The sequence below is a fragment of the Mobula birostris genome, chromosome 16, assembly GCF_030028105.1.
Source record: "Mobula birostris isolate sMobBir1 chromosome 16, sMobBir1.hap1, whole genome shotgun sequence".
Taxonomy (NCBI): Eukaryota; Metazoa; Chordata; class Chondrichthyes; order Myliobatiformes; family Myliobatidae; genus Mobula; species Mobula birostris.
Window position 1 is genome coordinate 21,215,772 of NC_092385.1, and position 18,636 is coordinate 21,234,407.

At 40.5% G+C, this 18,636-nt stretch overlaps 1 protein-coding gene across 1 annotated transcript in view; it reads right to left on the minus strand.

Moving 5' to 3' along the window:
• Nucleotides 1-10,789: 10,789 nt before the first annotated feature.
• LOC140211034 (transketolase-like) overlaps nt 10,790-18,636 on the minus strand; it is a 45,080-nt gene continuing 37,233 nt past the window's right edge. Inside the window, exons 12-14 of the mRNA XM_072280396.1 lie at nt 15,906-16,002; nt 13,492-13,614; nt 10,790-12,514 (exon numbers count right to left, since the gene is read on the minus strand). Of these exons, the coding sequence (XP_072136497.1) occupies nt 12,336-12,514; nt 13,492-13,614; nt 15,906-16,002 (399 nt within the window). The 3' untranslated portion in view covers nt 10,790-12,335. The remainder of the gene's footprint in view (nt 12,515-13,491; nt 13,615-15,905; nt 16,003-18,636) is intronic.

The following is an 18,636-nucleotide window of genomic DNA, read 5'->3' on the forward strand; positions in this document are numbered from 1 at the left end:
CCCAGTTCTGATGAATCATAATTAATGTTCTGGAATTGTTCCTATAGATTGGAAGGTTGAAATTGTAACTCCATTTTTTAAGAAAGAAGAACGAAAAACAGGGTACCATAGACCAGTTATCCTGACATCAGTAATACTTAAAATTCTGGAATTTTTAAAGAATTTATCAGAAAACAATAACAGGATTGGGCAAAATCAGGAAAACCTGTAGTAGGAGCAGACTTGATGGGCTGGATCTTCTGCTTTCTGATATTCTGTCCATTAATAGTGGAGCAGCCTGTGGCCCTCTCAATAATATGGATCAAGTTAGATGTCTGGATAATGTGCAATTTCAATGGTGTGATTGTAATACCAGATATAAATGCCGTGGAGGATTTATGTTCGCCAAATTAAATGCATATATTATAAATACAATGAGAAGCACACAAGCACAATTCTCTATTGAGAAGGCTGAAATCTAATTATATATTTTATTGTATTCCAGTTTAATCAGATTATTTGTACATTCATTTGATAACAATTTTCTTTCTTAATGTATTTTCCCTTGTATGCAAAAATGGCTAATAAGTCACAATTCAACATCATGCAATTTTTTGATCAAACTTTTCCATTAAACATTTGACAACATAGTGAATTTTATCAAGCAATTTCTTCTGATTGTTATTCAATTGAATAACTAACATCTATATAGAACCTTTCCTTGTAAGAGCTGTGTGTTGAAATTCTGAAGTAACTTTATGGAAATCAGTCATTACCAATAGTGTCCTTCAGTGAGTAACCTTGAGGAGAGACATGCTGTATCACAGTGCACCCTTTACTAGGATTTTTAGCACGAATTGAACAGTTTGAATCTGGAGGTTAGCTGAACAGGCAAACTGAATTATTACTCAAGGTCGGTATACATTGTTGCTTTGACAATGGAACTTCATACTTTTCCTAGTGTTCCAAATGCTAATATTATAAAATTGAGGTCCATTTCTCTTCATTTAATGCAAATTTAGACTTGCAAGGGGTGCATGATAGTCTGTATATGCCAATGTATGCAGTTTGGCTAATACAATGCTTCTTATTAATCGTAAAGAGTGAAGAATGTGACACAGATTCAGTACCCCTTGCAACAGTGCAAAAAGGTGCAAAGTGATTTTAATTGGAAGATTGTCTTTTAATCCGCATTTTACAACTTACTAAGATCCATTTTTTTCTAAAGAACCATCAAGCCATACAGTTATGAAGAAAATATTATTATGGAAACTGACAAATGGAATTCATCAACATTTTGATTTTCTGAAAATTGGAATTCCCCTAACACCATACATTTCTGTTTAATTCACAAATAGATTCTCAAAACGTTTTGTAAATTAGCAAGTTAATTTGGGTTAATACTTTAATGCAAATTTTATGACCATATTTGACTCAAGCTTGACTGAAAACTCATGTTCTCAGGCAAATGCCGTAACCTGCTCCACATTGCAACCTGGGCTCTGCATTGAGGTATGAAGATGTGAGATAACATGTAGTTAGGTAAATTCTTGATGGGATTTCACTGCCAAAAATCCCCTCATTCTGAAATCTTTGTGTCTTTTAAACGATCTTTTTAACAAAGAAACACGATTCTGGAGTGGTAGGTTGTCAAGAGTGGGATCTGATGAATATAGGCCATATTAACGGAGATTTGTATTCTTTGTGTCCTCAAAATAACAAGTGTTGAAAATGATCTTCAGTTGACCTGGACTTTGTTTGCTGCAAATTCTTTTAACTATGCCTTTGTGATGCACACGTCAAGTCATTCAAACAACTTCCTAAGAATCATTTTCTTTCAGAAATGTTTCCATGCATTTAAAGTTCACTTTTTTGTTTATGAGTTACTTTCGTAGTAGTAACTCTCACGACTTTTAGCTATATATGAAAAACAAGATGGCAGATGAGGTTTTGTGGCCAACAAATGTTTGACTTAACCGTAGTTCTTCATTTTTTAACAGTGCATTTCAAAAGGCAACTAATAATGAAAACAAAATTTATTTTTACAGCTGACAAAATCTTCCTGAATTTGAGAGTGTGGTCTTCTGGAATATGTTGACATTAGCAACAGTCCCTTAGATTTCAACATTTTTTTTCTCCCCCCTCGCCAGCTGGGAAGCAATTTTATTTAGAACCAGATTTCTTATCACCAACTTCTAAGATGTCAACTTTGTTTTTTATTGTAACAGCAGTTTGTAATTTTATGGGCAAAGATATAAAATTATTATAAATCACAAAATTAAGTAAACAATGCAGAATGGAAGGAATCACAAGGCAGCATTCGGGGGTTCACAGACTGTTTAGAAATCTGATGGCTGTGGGGAAGAAGCTGTTTCTGAACTTTTGAGTGTACATCTCCAGACTCTTGCACCCTGATAGTAGTCATTACAAGAGGGCATTTGCTGGAGGAGGGTCCTTAGTAATGGATTCTGCCTTTTTGAACAAAAAAATGGCACTGGAGAGAGTTGACTTTTTGTATACAGTTCTCAAGAGAATCATCAAATATTCCTTTTTTTGGATCTATTACAGCTGAAATCTACAAATGCAAAGTTCAAAGTAAATTTAATATTAAAGTACATATATGTCATGTGGGCACATGGCCAAGTGGTTAAGGCATTGGACTAGCTACCTGAAGGTCGTGAGTTCGAGCCCCAGCCGAGGCAATGTGTTGTGTCCTTGAGCAAGGCACTTAATCACACATTGCTCTGCGACGACACTGGTGCCAAGCTGTATGGGTCCTAATGCCCTTCCCTTGGACCAACATTGGTGTCGTGGAGAGGGGAGACTTGCAGCATGGGCAACTGCTGGTCTTCCATACAACCTTGCCCAGGCCTGCGCCCTGGAGAGTGAAGACTTTCCAGGCGCAGATCCATGGTCTCGCAAGACTAACAGATGCGTTTTAACATGTATGCCACCATATACAACCCTGAGATTCATTTTCTTGTGGGCATACACAGTATATCCAAGAAATACAATAGAATCAATGAAAGACCACACCCAACAGGACAAACAACCAAGGTGCAATAATCAACAACAAAATGTGCAAATACAAAAGGAAAAAAAACAATAAGTATCGAGAATATGAGATGAGGAGTCATTGAAAGTGAGGCTGTAGGTTGTGGGAACAGTTTAGTGACGGTGTGAGTAAACTTATCCCCCCTGGTTCAAGAGCCTGATGGTTGAGGGATAATTACTGTTCCTGAACCTGGTGGTGTAGGTCCTGAGATTCCCGTACCTTCTTCCCGATGGCAGCAGCAAGAAGAGAGCATGGCCTGGATGATGCGGGTCCCTGATGATGGATGCTGCTTCCCTGCGACAGCGTTCAGTGTAGATACACTCAATGTTAGGGAGTGAAGGTTCATAGGTAACACAGCTTCAAGCTAGTTAGGTAAATTAAAAATCTGGCCGACTCAGGAATCCAGACCATTTATCTCTAAACTTATTGGCCTGTAACAGATGGTCCCCCTCAGCAAGAAAGTTCACCCACAAAACAGCACCAATCCTGCTTTGGGATTTTTTTTTTGCCTCTTCCCCTCCCACCAAAGGAGGTGTAACACTTCTCCCTATACCTCCTCCCTCACCACCACCACAGCCCTGCCAGGTGAGGCAGACATTCACATGGATCTCTTCCAACCTTGCTGAATGCTTCCAGTGCTCCCCACGTGACCTCCTCTAGAATACTGAGAGCAGGTACAGACTAGGCAAGTGCTTTTGAGCACTTGAGCTCTATCCTTCATGGCCTTCTGGACCTTAAAGTTGTTAGCCATTTTAATTCTCCCACACCTACATGTCTGTCTTCTAACTACTCTACTACCAGAGTGAGACTAAACAAGAGGAACCGCACCTCATATACCTCTACATATGAATGAGTTCCCATGTTATTAAACTCAGAAGTCCATTATGTATAATATACTGTATAGGTTAATCCAATGAAAAGAACTAGTTTCCCTTTTCTGCATTTTTTTCCAATTGTTCTTACTTATCTGCATATGTGCTTTTGATGCTATTCATTACAACACTACAGAGGCGTGGTTAAAATACACAAAAAGATCAGTTGATGTTGTTATGACTCTCAGACACTGATTCACAGATTTCTATAAAAATGGAACCCTTTCATTACCCATGGGTAGCCTGTCTCATAGAAACATATAAAATCTACAGCACAAACCCTTTGGCCCACAATGTTGTGCAGCTACTCTAGAAGCTGCCTAGAATTTGCCTACCACACAGCTCTCTAATTTTCTAAACTCCATGTACCTATCTAGGAGTCTCTTAAAAGACCATTGTATCAGCCTCTACCAGCTTCACTGGCAGTGCATTCCAGGCACCCATGACTGTGTGTGAAAAACCTACCTCTGACAACCCCTTGTACCTACTTCCAAGCACCCCCCTCCACACCACCCCCATGTTAGCCATAAATGCTGCACAAATATCAATTGACCTTTGCAAACTCATTGATGCCACCTAGTGTTTGAAAACTGAAATTATAATTTCCCTGCAAATAGAGATCCCAAGTTTAACTTGCCCCACGGTGATCTTATTTTTTAACCACCCCACACCCATTTATTTAATCTTCTTGTGCCTCTGCGTGCTAGTGGTTTGAATAGCCATTATGCAATCCTTAGTAAATAAAATTTACAAACCTATTCCAAACCAATATTGAAACATATAATAGCTGAGACACACAAAGTGCTGGAGAAACTCAACAGGCCAGGCAGCATCCATAGAAAAAGTGTCCAATCGATGTTTCAGGCTGAGACCCTTCAGCAGGACTCAAAGGAACTTGATGAAATAATCGATTTACGTAAACATAATCAGTAAAATAAGAAGTTCTCCTTGCTGCAGTAATTTGGTTGTTTTATGCCAATGTTTACCCTGCCTATTGGCTTGACTTAGTTTCTCTTTAATATCTGACTACACCACTTCAACTATACATTTACTCCAGTCTCTGGCAAATTTGTTTAAACATTACCCAGCCACATGAGCAAACATCGACATCCCCAACAATTTTTCCTGTGTTGATACGCACTTTTTCCACAGAGAAAATCTTTGACTACAAGTACTTCGGGTCAAGAATGATGAGTTCAGAGAAGGACATAAAGATACGGAAGGCGCTGGCGTGAAGGGCTATGAACGACATGAAGGAAATCTGGAAGTCAAACCTGACCAGAGGGCTTAAAAAGAGGATTTTCATAGCAGTCATAGAGTCCACTCTCACGTATGGATGTGAGATGTGGACACTCACCAAGACTATATGAAAGTCTCAGATGGTTGCTATGGTTCTCGACGCGAGATGGCAGCAGCACATGACGAACGTCGAGCTCTATAACAACCTACCAATGCTCACCACTAAAACTGAGGCGAGAAGACTGCAATTAGCAGGGCACTGTCTACACCATCCCGAGCTACCTGCCAGCCTAGTCATCATATGGGAGCCCATGCACAGGAGGATGAACACTGGGTGCCCTCCCAAGACTATGGTCAACGCGCTCCTAGAAGACAGCAGCACGGCTGACGTAGATGAACTGAACACATTGATGAGGGAGAGGGAGAAGTGGAGAGTCCGTCATCGTGCCCGACGTCGGCCCCTTAGGCCTGAGTCGACGTAGTAGTAGTAGTTTTCCACAGAACTGTCCTTCTGCTTTTCCTTGTCATTCCAAGTTAATTTCATTTCATATTATCAGTCCCCCCCCCCCACTGTCTTAATGCTACATACAGTCCTTGAAATCCTAGATTGTGTAATCCACCATCCAGAAATAACAATGACCCACACAATTGGTCAGTGGCTCCAAATTTCATGTTAAGCATAAGAAAAAAAACTTGCCATTCTTAGGTTTCAGCAGTAAGACAAAAGTACTTAGTATTAAAATCAAAGAAATCTGTCACCTGACTTTGGACAATTTGGGCAAAAACCAGGGGGAAAGATTGGAGAATGCATCATTGCTTCTTCTCTCTTTCAGTGTAAAACATGCTTGCAAATATCATCTTGAACTGAACGAGCAGAAATAAAGATGCCCAGATCAGACAAAATTAACAGAAGACATTTGCAAATTCCGCAGGCTCAACCAATCAAGAGAAGCAGTGCTGAAAGGGCAAGGAAATTTTGAAGATTTAAAAATAATGCAAATTTATTTGTGGAGTTTGTTAAAATTTGAACAAAATAAGATAGGTAATGTGCCATTGATTTCAGTCATGAAGATCTGATCAACATACTTGACAAAGATTATGGGAAGGTGACAGAGACCTTTGGAAAATGTAAGCTGAAGAGCTCCATGAAAAGTTAGCACATTTGCATGGAAATGAGGTGACAGAAACTATGCACAGAGGAAGTCAGAAGTTGGAAAAATACTGAATGATTGAATGAAAGCCACTCAACCTTTGTAAGATTATTTGAAATGTGGTTTATTCAATGAGGAGTCAAGTAGGTGATAGTAGGTGATAGAGCTGGAGGCCAGGAATGTTGATAAGTGTTCAGCTGGATTAATTTAACCAACATCTTTCAGTACATCATAGGGGGCCTTAGATATGTTTCACCAATTTCAACTGAAACGCTCCCTGCCCTCCCAGGGGCCCCTGACTGACAGGCAAGAATTTAATGCACAGCTCCCAGACACCACAATACTCTCTTGCTATTGCCAGCTGAACCACCAGTGGGCGCTGGCTGACTGACATCTGAGAAAATACATTAAAATATTTACTTCACTTGTAAACATTTCTCCTAGCAAAGAAGGCTACTTTTCAATGAGAGGAAAATGAAATGCTCCTATCCTAGTGGTGCTGAAAAACGGAAAATATTAGACAACAAAACAAAACATCTAAATTGTCTCCCAAAAGTTACATCTTCCTTTGGTCCAGCATCTGTAAAAGGCCCACCGACTGCAGTTGCTGCTGCACCACCGTCACAGCATGGGTCTGCAGTGCCAAGTGACAGTGTAAGCGGTACAGGAGATGTTGATAATCAGAGCAATGAAAATGAGAAGAACAATTCTGCTCAAACAGATGGTGATAATGATGACCAAACTTTGTTTGATGAACAAGCACCACAGTATGATGACAGTCCTACAACTGAGACAGGTGAGGGAGATGCTGCCATCAGCACACCAGACAGAGAGAAAGCCCCACTAACATTCACAGAGACCGATCCGGCATGTTGGTCAACACATATTACCGGTGACCAACAGATCAACATTGTTAGGAGAGGTCCCGTTCAGTTAGAGGACATTAACTTTCCACAGAGCCAATCACACTGTCGCTTTACCAAGGACAGATATCTTATGAAGATGAAAAATGGAGAAACCATTCATAGGTCATGGTTAGTGTACTCAGAATCATCTGATTCAATCTTCTGCTTCTGCTGTACCCTATTTTGCGAGCGAAATCACAGTCTCACTTGCGGAGGTTTCAGAGTGTGGGAGCGACTCACTCTCACACTCCAGGATTATGAGAAGTCAAACGCACACCATGCCAACATGGATAGTTGGCGCGAGCTGGAAATGCGCTTAAGAACGCACAGTGCCATTGACAGCACGTACCAAGAAATGCAAATGCTGGGAAAAAAAACACTGGAATAATGTCATGAAGAGGCTCATTGCCATAGTCTGTCACCTTGCAGAATGAAACCTTGCTTTCCGTGGCCACAGTTCCACCCTACATGAACCAAAGAATGGGAACTTTCTAGGTCTGGTGGAGCTGCTTGCCCAGTTCGACCCAGTGATGAGCGAACATGTCAGATGAGCAGAGAAAAAAAGAGATTGCTGACCATTACATGGGGAAAACCATACAAAATGAGTTATTGGAGACAAAACACCGGAAGCGATAACAGAGAGAGTAAAACAATCACGTTACTACTTGGTGATAACGGACTGCACCCCTGACGCTGCACACATAGAGCAGCTCTCTGTGACACGGCGCATTGTCACAGGCCAAGTAAATGTCGGAGCTACTGTTAGTGAGCATTTTGTCAGTTTCCTACCAGTGCTTGACACAACAGGTGCAGGCCTAACCGGCGTTTTCTTAACGCATATGGAGAAGTTAGGATTAGATATCTCAAAATGCAGGGGGCAGGCATATGATAACGGTAGCAATATGTGGGGGAAAAATAGCAGGGTGCAGAAGAGGGTGCTAGATATTAACAAGGAAGCACTGTTCATGCTATGCACCAGCCACAGCCTAAACCTAGTCACTGTCAATGCTGCAAAATCAACAGTGGAGTCTGAGAGCTTCTTTGGGGTGCTGCAACGTCTATACACACTATTCAGCTCATCGTCCCAGAGATGGGAGCTTTTCAAGAACGTGCCACAGATGACCCTCAAGGCCATACCCAACACGCGATGGGAGTGCTGTGTGGAAAGTGTGAAAGTCCTGCGCTACCAGCTTCCCGATGTCGGCAATGTGCTCCTGTCACTGATTGAACATGCCACACAGAAAGGTGACAGTGAAACCACATCTGCAGCCAGAGGCCTAGAACAGGAGATCATGTCATGGAAATTCCTGCTGACTGTTTTCATCTGGTACAACGTTTTACATGAGGTGAATCGTGTCAGCAAGCTGCTCCAGAGCCCACAAGTGGGAATCAATGTGCTACAGTGCGAGGTGGAATATGTTCTGAAATTTTTCAAGGAATGCAGAGAGAACGGCCTTTCATCCGCTCAAATAGATGCCAGAGACAGCTGAAGAGATAGAGATAGGGATGCCACTGGTCTTTCCTACTGCACGAATCAGAAAACCAAAACGCCAGTTCCAGTACGAGTCCCAAAGTGCAGATCCTTCCCTGACGGTGGCACCTGAGGAACGGTACAAGAGAGAAGTTTTCCTTCCGCTAGTGGACTCTGCCATCACAGGCATTAGTGAGCGCTTCAAGCTGATGGAGTCATTTTACAACACACATCGAAGTTGCTGGTGAAGGGTCTCGGCCTGAAACGTCGACTGCACCTCTTCCTACAGATGCTGCCTGGCCTGCTGCGTTCACCAGCAACTTTGACGTGTGTTGCTTGAATTTCCAGCATCTGCAGAATTCCTGTTGCTTGAGTCATTTTACAGTCTGTTTGGCTTCATTTGTGGAAGAGGGGAAATAAAAAAGCCACCCAAAGTCGCACACTGAAAGACAGCTGCGTAAACATGGAGAGGACACTTGGTGATGTGGATGCTGAGGACCTTTTGCGGGAGGTGTCGGCTGCTGTCAGTGCCGTGCCTGCAAAAGAAACCACTGGCCTGCGGATTCTGAGCTACATTTACAGCAACAATCTGGTTAAACTGTATCCTAACCTCACCATTGCTCTAAGGCTCATGCTGACAGTGCCTGTGACTGTAGCGAGTGGAGAGAGAAGTTTTGAGGCTAAAGCTCATCAAAATGCACCTGAGGACAACCATGCTCCAGGAGCGTCTATCAGCTCTTGCTCAGATATCAATTGAGCATGAAATAACAAGATCGCTGGACAAAGATGAGCTCATTAAAGCACTCTCAGCATGCAAGCACAGGAGGGTGGTGAAGTTCTAGTGGTGTCTTTTAACACATTTTTAGCAGAGATAAAGTTTATAATTAAGATAATAAAATAAACCACGTATTTCACTCAAAATGTGTATAGGCGATTAGGTGGCGTTTCCACAAATCATAATTTCTCTGTCCCGCTTGCATCCCCCCCTCTCTCACTCTCCTCCTGTTCGCTCTCCAGGCCTTACGTGAGCTGTCCATGGTGCCGAAAGAGCGCGCAATGCAGTTTGTTGTAAACTTCCAGTAGTTAACTTTCAGACACTGTTCATTGAATAAATAGTGTGAATTTTCATTAAATATGACATTGCTTTTGTTATTCATTTAATTAGAGGGAAATTGTCTAAGCTGTTCTTGTCAGCTGATACCTAACACATAGTGCTATTCAATGCAGACTAGTTGCTGAAAAGGGCGAGGCTTCTCACTCCAAAGCAAAAAATGTCATTGTTTCAGTTTTTAATTAAGAGAATTGTTTGGATTATGTTGAGCTGTCTTGTCCATTATGCTGGAAGTGCTTAAAGCATCAATGTTGAAGTCCGAAATTATACCATTATTGATGCAAACCAACTTGAATATTCGCTTTTCTTCTTTTTTTTTGGGAAGCGGGGGTAGGGCCCCACATTAACTCTTGAAATGGGCCCCCAGATGCTTAAGGCCACCTATGCAGTACATCTAGTGTGCCTGTTAGTGATAAAATATACCTGTTACACTAGAGTAAAATATGGCCAAGTCTCTAATATCCAGACAAATCTGCAGAATTTTGAGTTATTCCAGTTGTAATGCCTCCCTGTTAAAAAAGCTTAATCACCAATGATTAACAGAAAGATGAAACAACCCCACCCCACTGAAGACTATCCTAGGAGATGGTGCCATCAGGAAAGACAATTAAATCTTAAAATTGTGTGGTATAGACTCTCATGCAGTGTCAAAGCTCTAGTTTTACTTTTTGAGAGAGACCCAGGAAGAAAGGGGTGGGTGTTTGCAGGATCAGATCTGTTCCCTGACACACAGTTATCCATGAATCATTGTTGGAGCTATCTTTGAGAACAATTCTACATGCAACAGATTCTTATATCATTCTACCAAAAGGTGCTCTGAAGGAATATTTGAGCAGAAGACAGAAGACAGATTATTTTGAGCTGTACTGCACCTTCCAAATATAAAACAAAAAAATATTAGCACTTTGGAGTTGTATGAAATGTTCAGCACTCTGTGAAAGTATCATAAATACATCCAATAAACTATTTTGCCAGGAGTTATTACAAAAATACAAACAAACCAAACTCATCAGAAGTGTAGAAATTTATTTTAACGCAAACATGTTTTTTGTTCTAATTCTGAAGATTTTTCTAAACCAATTTGCAGAAGTACAGTAGCCAGCTTCCTACTTCCAAATCACTCCAACAATATCTTCCATCTGATAGCATAGTTTGATTTAAACCAACATCTGGAAACAGAATTCATTGACAACAGCCACAAGAAAACTTCAGAATTTTTACTATTTATAAAAATGTTATTATCTTGCTGTGTCAGAGTATTTCCTAAAGATAACTTTAATTCTGAACTTAAGTTGAAAATTATATATTCAAAAATCTTTTAAACATTAAAAAGTTTTAAAAATTCTTTCAACAGTTTTTAAAAAAACATCCCAGCAGAAAAATCTAAAGCAGCATTATATATGCACCCGACTGGCACAAAACCAACTTGTTTGTCACAGTAGCAGTCCGATTTTCAATGCTACTTTGGTTTATTTTATCACTGCAAGAATTTTGCAAGATTATCAAAATTAGCTATTAACTGTACACTGTCACTGTTTGAGCACTGGTGAGGGGAGAAAATATATAGTATGAAGGAAGGGTTCTAATTGAACTTCAATGAATTTAAACTTATCAGGTCCCAGTAATCATTAGCAGCAACTAATAGGGGAACAACAGCTATTTATGTTGATACCCTATTTTAGATGCTGAAAAGGGATGGTTTCAGGATATTCTACAGCATTGAGCCATGTAAGGTGAAGGGCAAGTTACCAAAGGTAAATTGAAAAGGAATACACTAGAGGTCAGATTAAGGAAGGATATAAAAGGAGCTGGGGGATTGATGTAGACTAGAGCTAGATGGCCATGTTGAGGTGCAAAGCTCCAAAATGATTTAAATACAAGGAAGTCAAGATGAGTCGACAAGGATAGCTTAATGAGTGATTAAGACATTTATTTGATAGGATAATGAGCACTGTTTGGGGTAAATAGTAGATAATGCAGTGCATTAGGAAGGATAGCATGAGAACACAGGTTTAAAGGGTCTGAAAATGACCAAGATGTTGTGACTTTACAATGACAGAAAGCCAGAAGTGGACAAAGATATAAAGGGAAAGTATAAAGTTTTAGTGACAGAGAATGAACTATTGAAACCAATACACTTAAATAGTATGCTGAGATTGTAGTTAGCTGATTCAATCTAAATCTAGTTTGGGTAGATGTTGGGAGTCTCTGGCATTGATTAAGAGCTGTATATATTCTAGCCACAGATGCCCATAAGATGGGGAAACAAAATGGGTGGTTTTCCACATGGGGCTGTAAATATCAGCACACCATTAAATAAACATGTTTTGTGACTATTAGCTCAGCACTGGAACAGAAACTTTTCCAGTGGCTGGAAAACAACTGGAAACATCAAATATCACTAAAGAACTACTTCAACATTTTTCAATTTAACTTTCATAGCTCATTTTAAAGATTAAAATTATGTAAACCCAAGAAATACATAAAGCACCTTCTAATAAAAAAAACCGCTTAAAAGTATTAAAATTCATCCCACACTCACAACGTGGGCACTATTGCTGATTCTCAATGATGCATCTCACGGTTTTCATTATTGCATTTGCATCAATCTCAAACTTTTCCAACAGCTCAGCTGATGTTGCACTAAATGGTACACCAGACACTGCCATGCGGTGCACTTTAATATTAGGATCCAAAGCAACAGCAGCTGCCACGGCTTCACCAAGACCACCTACAACCAAAGAGAAAATATAGTTATCCTTATGGCTACAAGGATTAGTGAACTTGCTTAACTAAGTCAAAGATATACACAATGACTGTAAAAGATTGGGGGTGGGGGGGGGAGGAAGAAGGTATGTGACCAACTAGACCAGCTAGAAATGGCACTTATTGTACATCTTTCTTAGGAAACAGACAGTCCAATACACAATTTGAAAAAGATATTAGAACATAGTACAGGAACAGCCCTTCAGCTCATGACACCTATTATTGTACAACGGCAAACACCAGAAACAATAAAACTTAAACAGCCTAGAAAGAGTAGGAATTGGAAATAAAAGAATATTTTTCAGTGTATTTTGAGGAGGTATTTAAAGTTGGGGTGAAATAATGTTTTTGGTGAATTTCATATTTCATCTAGGAATGCTGACTCAATAAACCTTCTTATTTATACAATACAGATCAGATCTCCCATGGTTTTACAAGCAGAAACTCCTTCCTCCAAGATGCAGCACAGAGCGTCATAGGAAGTCATTCCTGCCTGTGGCCATCAAACTTTACAACTCCTCCCTTGGAAGGTCAGACACCCTGTGCCGATAGGCTGGTCCTGGACTTCTTTCATAATTTACATATTACTATTTAACTATTTATGGTTCTATTTCTATTTATTATTTATGGTGCAACTGTAACAAAAACCAATTTCCCCCTGGGATCAATAAAGTATGACTATGACTAAATCAGCCCACAGACTTCAGCTGCATGCATCTGCAAATGAGAAGCTATATTTTTTGTATTGTGACATCTTAGGTTCAGGACACTTCAATGATAGTGCCAATATTTAGAGATAAAATGCAACTCACAACTCTCCACTTTCAATCTAACTGCAAAAAAATGCAAAATGTTTGGACCTTACAAATTATGCAAGTAGTTTCAAAGCAAGTATTTCATCCAAATGTGCCTTTGCTGCTCAAATGCATTTTAAAACCTTACCTTCATAATAGTGGTCCTCCACAGTGATAATCTGCTTAGTTTTGGTGCCTTTGGTACAAGCAACGATTGTTTTATCATCAAGCGGTTTGATAGTAAATGGATCAATCACTCGAATGAACACATCTGGAACATCAGGTGCAAATATGTTTATTTTATTACACAATGCTAAAAAATATTTCAAGTACAGATTCTAAAATAATCTGAAATGGTAAGAAAATGAGAAGTATGTGAATAGTTTGAAAGCTTGATCATTTGCAGCCTCTGGCACTTCCAGAGATCGTCATTAGTAAATCTCATCATAACATCCTGCAAAAATCTTGTATTCTCTGGCATTGCCACCTTTCCTCTTCCAAAATATTCCATACTTTCTCCACCTAACTGTCTAGATATCTTCCATTATTTCTCTACAAATGAGAAAAATCTATATGTTCCTTTGGTGGATAGATATATTAACATATTTTGGTATTACTCTTGATATTATTCATTAATAGCATGTAATAATATTTTCTATTCTTGGCCCTGACCATTGCTCTTTACTCATTTCTTTGCATTCAACAATTTCCAAAAAGGATAAAATTGCAATATATATTGTTTATTTTGATTCTAAAGCTGTGTTTAAGTTCACCCATTTCCTCAATGTGCTCAACTTAAGAAATAATGGCTGGAATATCATTTACACAAAATATAAATTTCTGATTCACATCCCCAATCAGCATCCACTCTATGGCACAAAATCACTAATTTACATTGATGTTTGCTTTCAAATTTGTTTAGAGATTATGCTATTCAGTTCAATCATACACGCGCTGAAGGATCTTCAACATTAACCATTTTTCTCTCTCCACAGATGCTACTCAAATTAGTGATTTTCCAATTTACTTTTAATTCAGATTTCCAGCACCTACTTTTTTGTTTTAAATTGTAATGTATGTTCCTTGCTATGTTTATTTCAGTGAGAGTGAAAGTAAGCCTAGAATGAGTATTTTTGCTCACACTTGGATCCAAATACTTGCTATATAAATCAGCAAATAGAAAACTATACTGAGTAACTCTAAATACGGAGATCTTTAATGTCAACAAGATTCATTCCCTTATTTCATTGCCCACTCCTACAAGTTTCAAGGTAAGCTACATTTATGTAGCTATCAAAATGTTTAATTTCTGTTCATCTAAATCTTGACAGTTATTTAAAAATTGTTGAAAATTATATTAGTGATTATTTGTCTACTACAGTTCTAATATACTGCCTCTAGTTAAATAATATTTTATACTTTATTTTGGTGAACGCAGCAGGCCAGGCAGCATCTATAGGAAGAGGTACAGTCGACGTTTCGGGCCAAGACTCTTCCTGACAAAGGGTCTCGGCCCGAAACGTCGACTGTACCTCTTCCTATGGATGCTGCCTGGCCTGCTGCATTCACTGGCATTTTTTGTGTGTGTTGCTTGAATTTCCAGCATCTGCAGATTTCCTCGTGTTTATATTTTATTTTATTTACTTATTTAGACATCCAGCATGGAACAGGCCCTTCTGGCCCACTGAACTGCACCACCTACCGATTTAACCCTAGCGTAATCACAGGACATTTTACAATGGCCAATTAAGCTAGTCACTGGCAAGTCTTTGGACTGTGGGAGGAAAACCACAGGAAGAACATACAAACTTTCTTACAGAGGTCACTGGAATTGAACTCCAACACCCCGAACTCTAACAGCATCGTGCTAACTGCTGCACTACCATGGCATCCTTTGCATTTATGATACTTAATTTTCTCCATTCCCAATGTTCCTGCTATTTTCCTCAGGCCTTACCTTAATAGATTCAACTATTGAGACCAAAACTGATTCCCCACTAATCTTTTAAGCTCCATTCTTATCATTCGAAATCTAAAGCTTCTTTCCTTCACCTCGCTTTATTTACAATACAAATCTCAACAAAAACTCCCACCAATCTTAATCTTCTGAAAAGCACAATCAAACATTTAAATGTTTGCAAGACAATGCTTTAATGTGCAGAAACTATCTGAATAAGCTGGTGATGCTCATTTCTGTTCACAAAACTCATACTTGGCTCAGTGGCAATACGTTTTTAACCCTTATCTGTATTTTCTAAGGATGGCGTGGGTTAAAATCTGAATGTCATACTAAAAGGAATGGTGCATTATTGGAGGTTTCACAATTCTACACGATTCACAACACACCAATTCATTCAATATCTATTAAATTGTACATTAAATTATCAAATTAGTATGTGAGGGATGGTGCAACCTTATAAGAGTAATTCCATCATAATGTAAAATGAACTGCAGTTACATTTATAAAATTTGTAAGAGTTATGTAATTATTTGTGATAGAAAACAATATACTGTGATCTGCTCTAGAAAAGGACTTGTGGGTTCAACAGTTTTAGTATTTACCTTCTTCGGCCAGTTGAGTGGCTGCAGCTAATGCCTCACGCATTGTCACCCCAGCAGCAACAATGGTGAGCACATCCTTATCAGTCTTCCGCAGTACCTGCCAAAATGTACAAGTTTCTTTTAATTAATGTTATTGAACCTTAAGCAGACATAGAAGTGTTAAAATCTACAATATAAACAGGAGATTAGGTTAGTAATTTGGATATACTGTATTACTATTTTTAGAGCAAATACCTTGAATCGAGCTATCCTGTAATGCCAGATATTTTCAAAATACAGAAAGTTTGAATTTTTGAAACTAGCAAGTCTTGTCAGGAGTGAGCCATTCTTTGAAGTAGCGAGTGACAGCGATATATTTGCAAGGTGGGAGCCATTTGTAAACAGCAAGTCTCATTGGGAGTGAGTTTTACTTGAGCAAAGTGTACACAGAGCGTCTATTGTTGGGAGTGGGCCAGTGTTAGAGTTGTCAAGTTTTGGCGAGAACAGGTGGAAGCTAAGCGCACTGAGTCATTTGTGATCATTTGTTTTTGATTGCAGATCTTGAGCTTGAGAAGTTGGAGCCAAAGGTTTAACAAGCTCAGTGAGAAGAGGCTGATGAGTAAGTGACCCAAGTGAGTGATGAAACTCCAAAGTTTCAGAGAGAAGGCACAAGTTAAAACAGATAATTATTTTTGTCTGTAAATCCATAGTTCAGTATAAGCAGGATGGTTAAGGGGGTGGCATGCTCCTCCTGTGAGATATGGGATTTCAGGGTGCCTAGAAGTGTTCCTGATGACTACATCTGCAGGAAATGCACCCAACTTCAGCTCCTGACTGACAAGGTCAAAGACCTGCAGCTGGATGTACTCAGGACCACCATGGAGGCTGATAACCTCAGATGAAACTTTTACCTCATTGGGATAGTGTCCAAAGGAATATAACAAGTTTATTCCTTTGGACACTGCTGGGGGGAGGGAGGGAGGGAAGAGAATGACCTATTAGGGCACAGCAGCAGCGGCAGCCAGGCCACTGGCACTGTGGCCAGTTCTGAGGCTCAGCAAGGAAGGATAAAATCAGGCAGAGTGATAGTGATAGGGAATTCGATAGTTAGGGGGACAGACAGGAGACTCTGTGGCCACAAGAGAGATGCCAAGGTGGTGTGTGGCCTCCGAAGTGCTAGGATTAGGATGTTTCAGAGCAGCTGCAGAATACTCTCAAGGGGGTGGGTGAGCTGTTAAGAGATGGTGGTGCACATTGGCACCAATGGCATAGGTAGAAAGGGAAAAAAGAGGTTTGCACAGAGAATTCGAAGAGTTGGGAAAGCATCTGAAGAGCAGGACCTCCATGGTACACAAGAACATAAGAGTCTCTAGGTTACTTCTGGTGCCACATACGATTCAGTGCAGGAATACAATTATAGTACAGGTGAATAAGTAGTTGAGGAAATGGTGCAGGCAGGGGTTCAAGTTCTTGGAACCTTTTCTAAGGCAGGGTTGATCTGTACAAGAAGGTTGGGTTGCACCTGAAGTGGAAGAGAATCAATATACTGGCTGGGAGGTTTGTTGTGCTACTCGGGAGAGTTTGAACTAGTTTGGCAAGGGGATGGGAACCAAAGCCAGTAAAAACAGGCAGGTGTAAAGTAACAGATACAATGGGAAGGTCTCAAGGCCCTCCATTTCTTTTTGGATTCCAGACCTAACCATTTCCTACCACCACTCTCCTCCATCTAGCGGAATTAGTCCTTGCTCTTAATAGTTTCTCCTTTGGCTCCTCCCACTTCCTCCAAACTAAAGGTGTACCCATGGGCACCTGTATGGGTCCCAGCTATGCCTGCCTTTTTGTTGGCTTTGTGGAACAGTCCGTATTCCAAGCCTATACTGGTATCCGTTCCCCACTTCTCCTTCGCTACATCGACGACTGCATTGGCGCTGCTTCCTGCACACATGCTGAACTTGTTGACTTCACTAACTTTGCCTCCAACTTTCACCCCACCCTCAAATTTACCTGGTCCATTTCTGACACCTCCCTCCCCTTTCTTCATCTTTCTGTCTCTATCTCTGGAGACAGCTTATCTACTGATGTCTACTATAAGCCTACAGACTCTCACAGCTACCTGGACTATTCCTCTTCCCACCCTGTCTCTTGCAAAAATGCCGTCCCCTTCTCGCGATTCCTCCGTCTCCACCGTATCTGCTCTCAGGACGAGGCTTTTCATTCCAGGACGAAGGAGACATCTTCCCTTTTTAAAGAAAGGGGCTTCCCTTCCTCCACCATCAACTCTGCTCTCAAACGCATCTCTCTCATTTCACGTACATTTGCTCTCGCCCCATCCTCCTGGCACCCCACTAGGGATAGGGTTCCCCTTGTCCTCACCTACCACTCCACCAGCCTCCGGGTCCAACATATAATTCTCCATAACTTCCGCCACCTCCAATGGGATCTCACCACCAAGCACATCTCCCCCCCCCCCACTATTCTGCAGGAATCGCTCCCTATGTGACTCCCTTGTCCATTCGTTCCCCCCCCCCATCCCTTCCCACCTCCCTCCCTGCACTTATCCTTGTAAGCGGAACAAGTGCTACGTGTGCCCTTACACTTTCTCCCTCACCACCATTCAGGGCTCCAGACAATTCATCCAGGTGAGGTGACACTTCACCTGTGAGTCAGCCGGTGTGATATGCTGTGTCAGGTGCTCCCGGTGCAGCCTTCGAAATATTGGTGACACCCAATGCAGACTGTGAGACCATTTCGC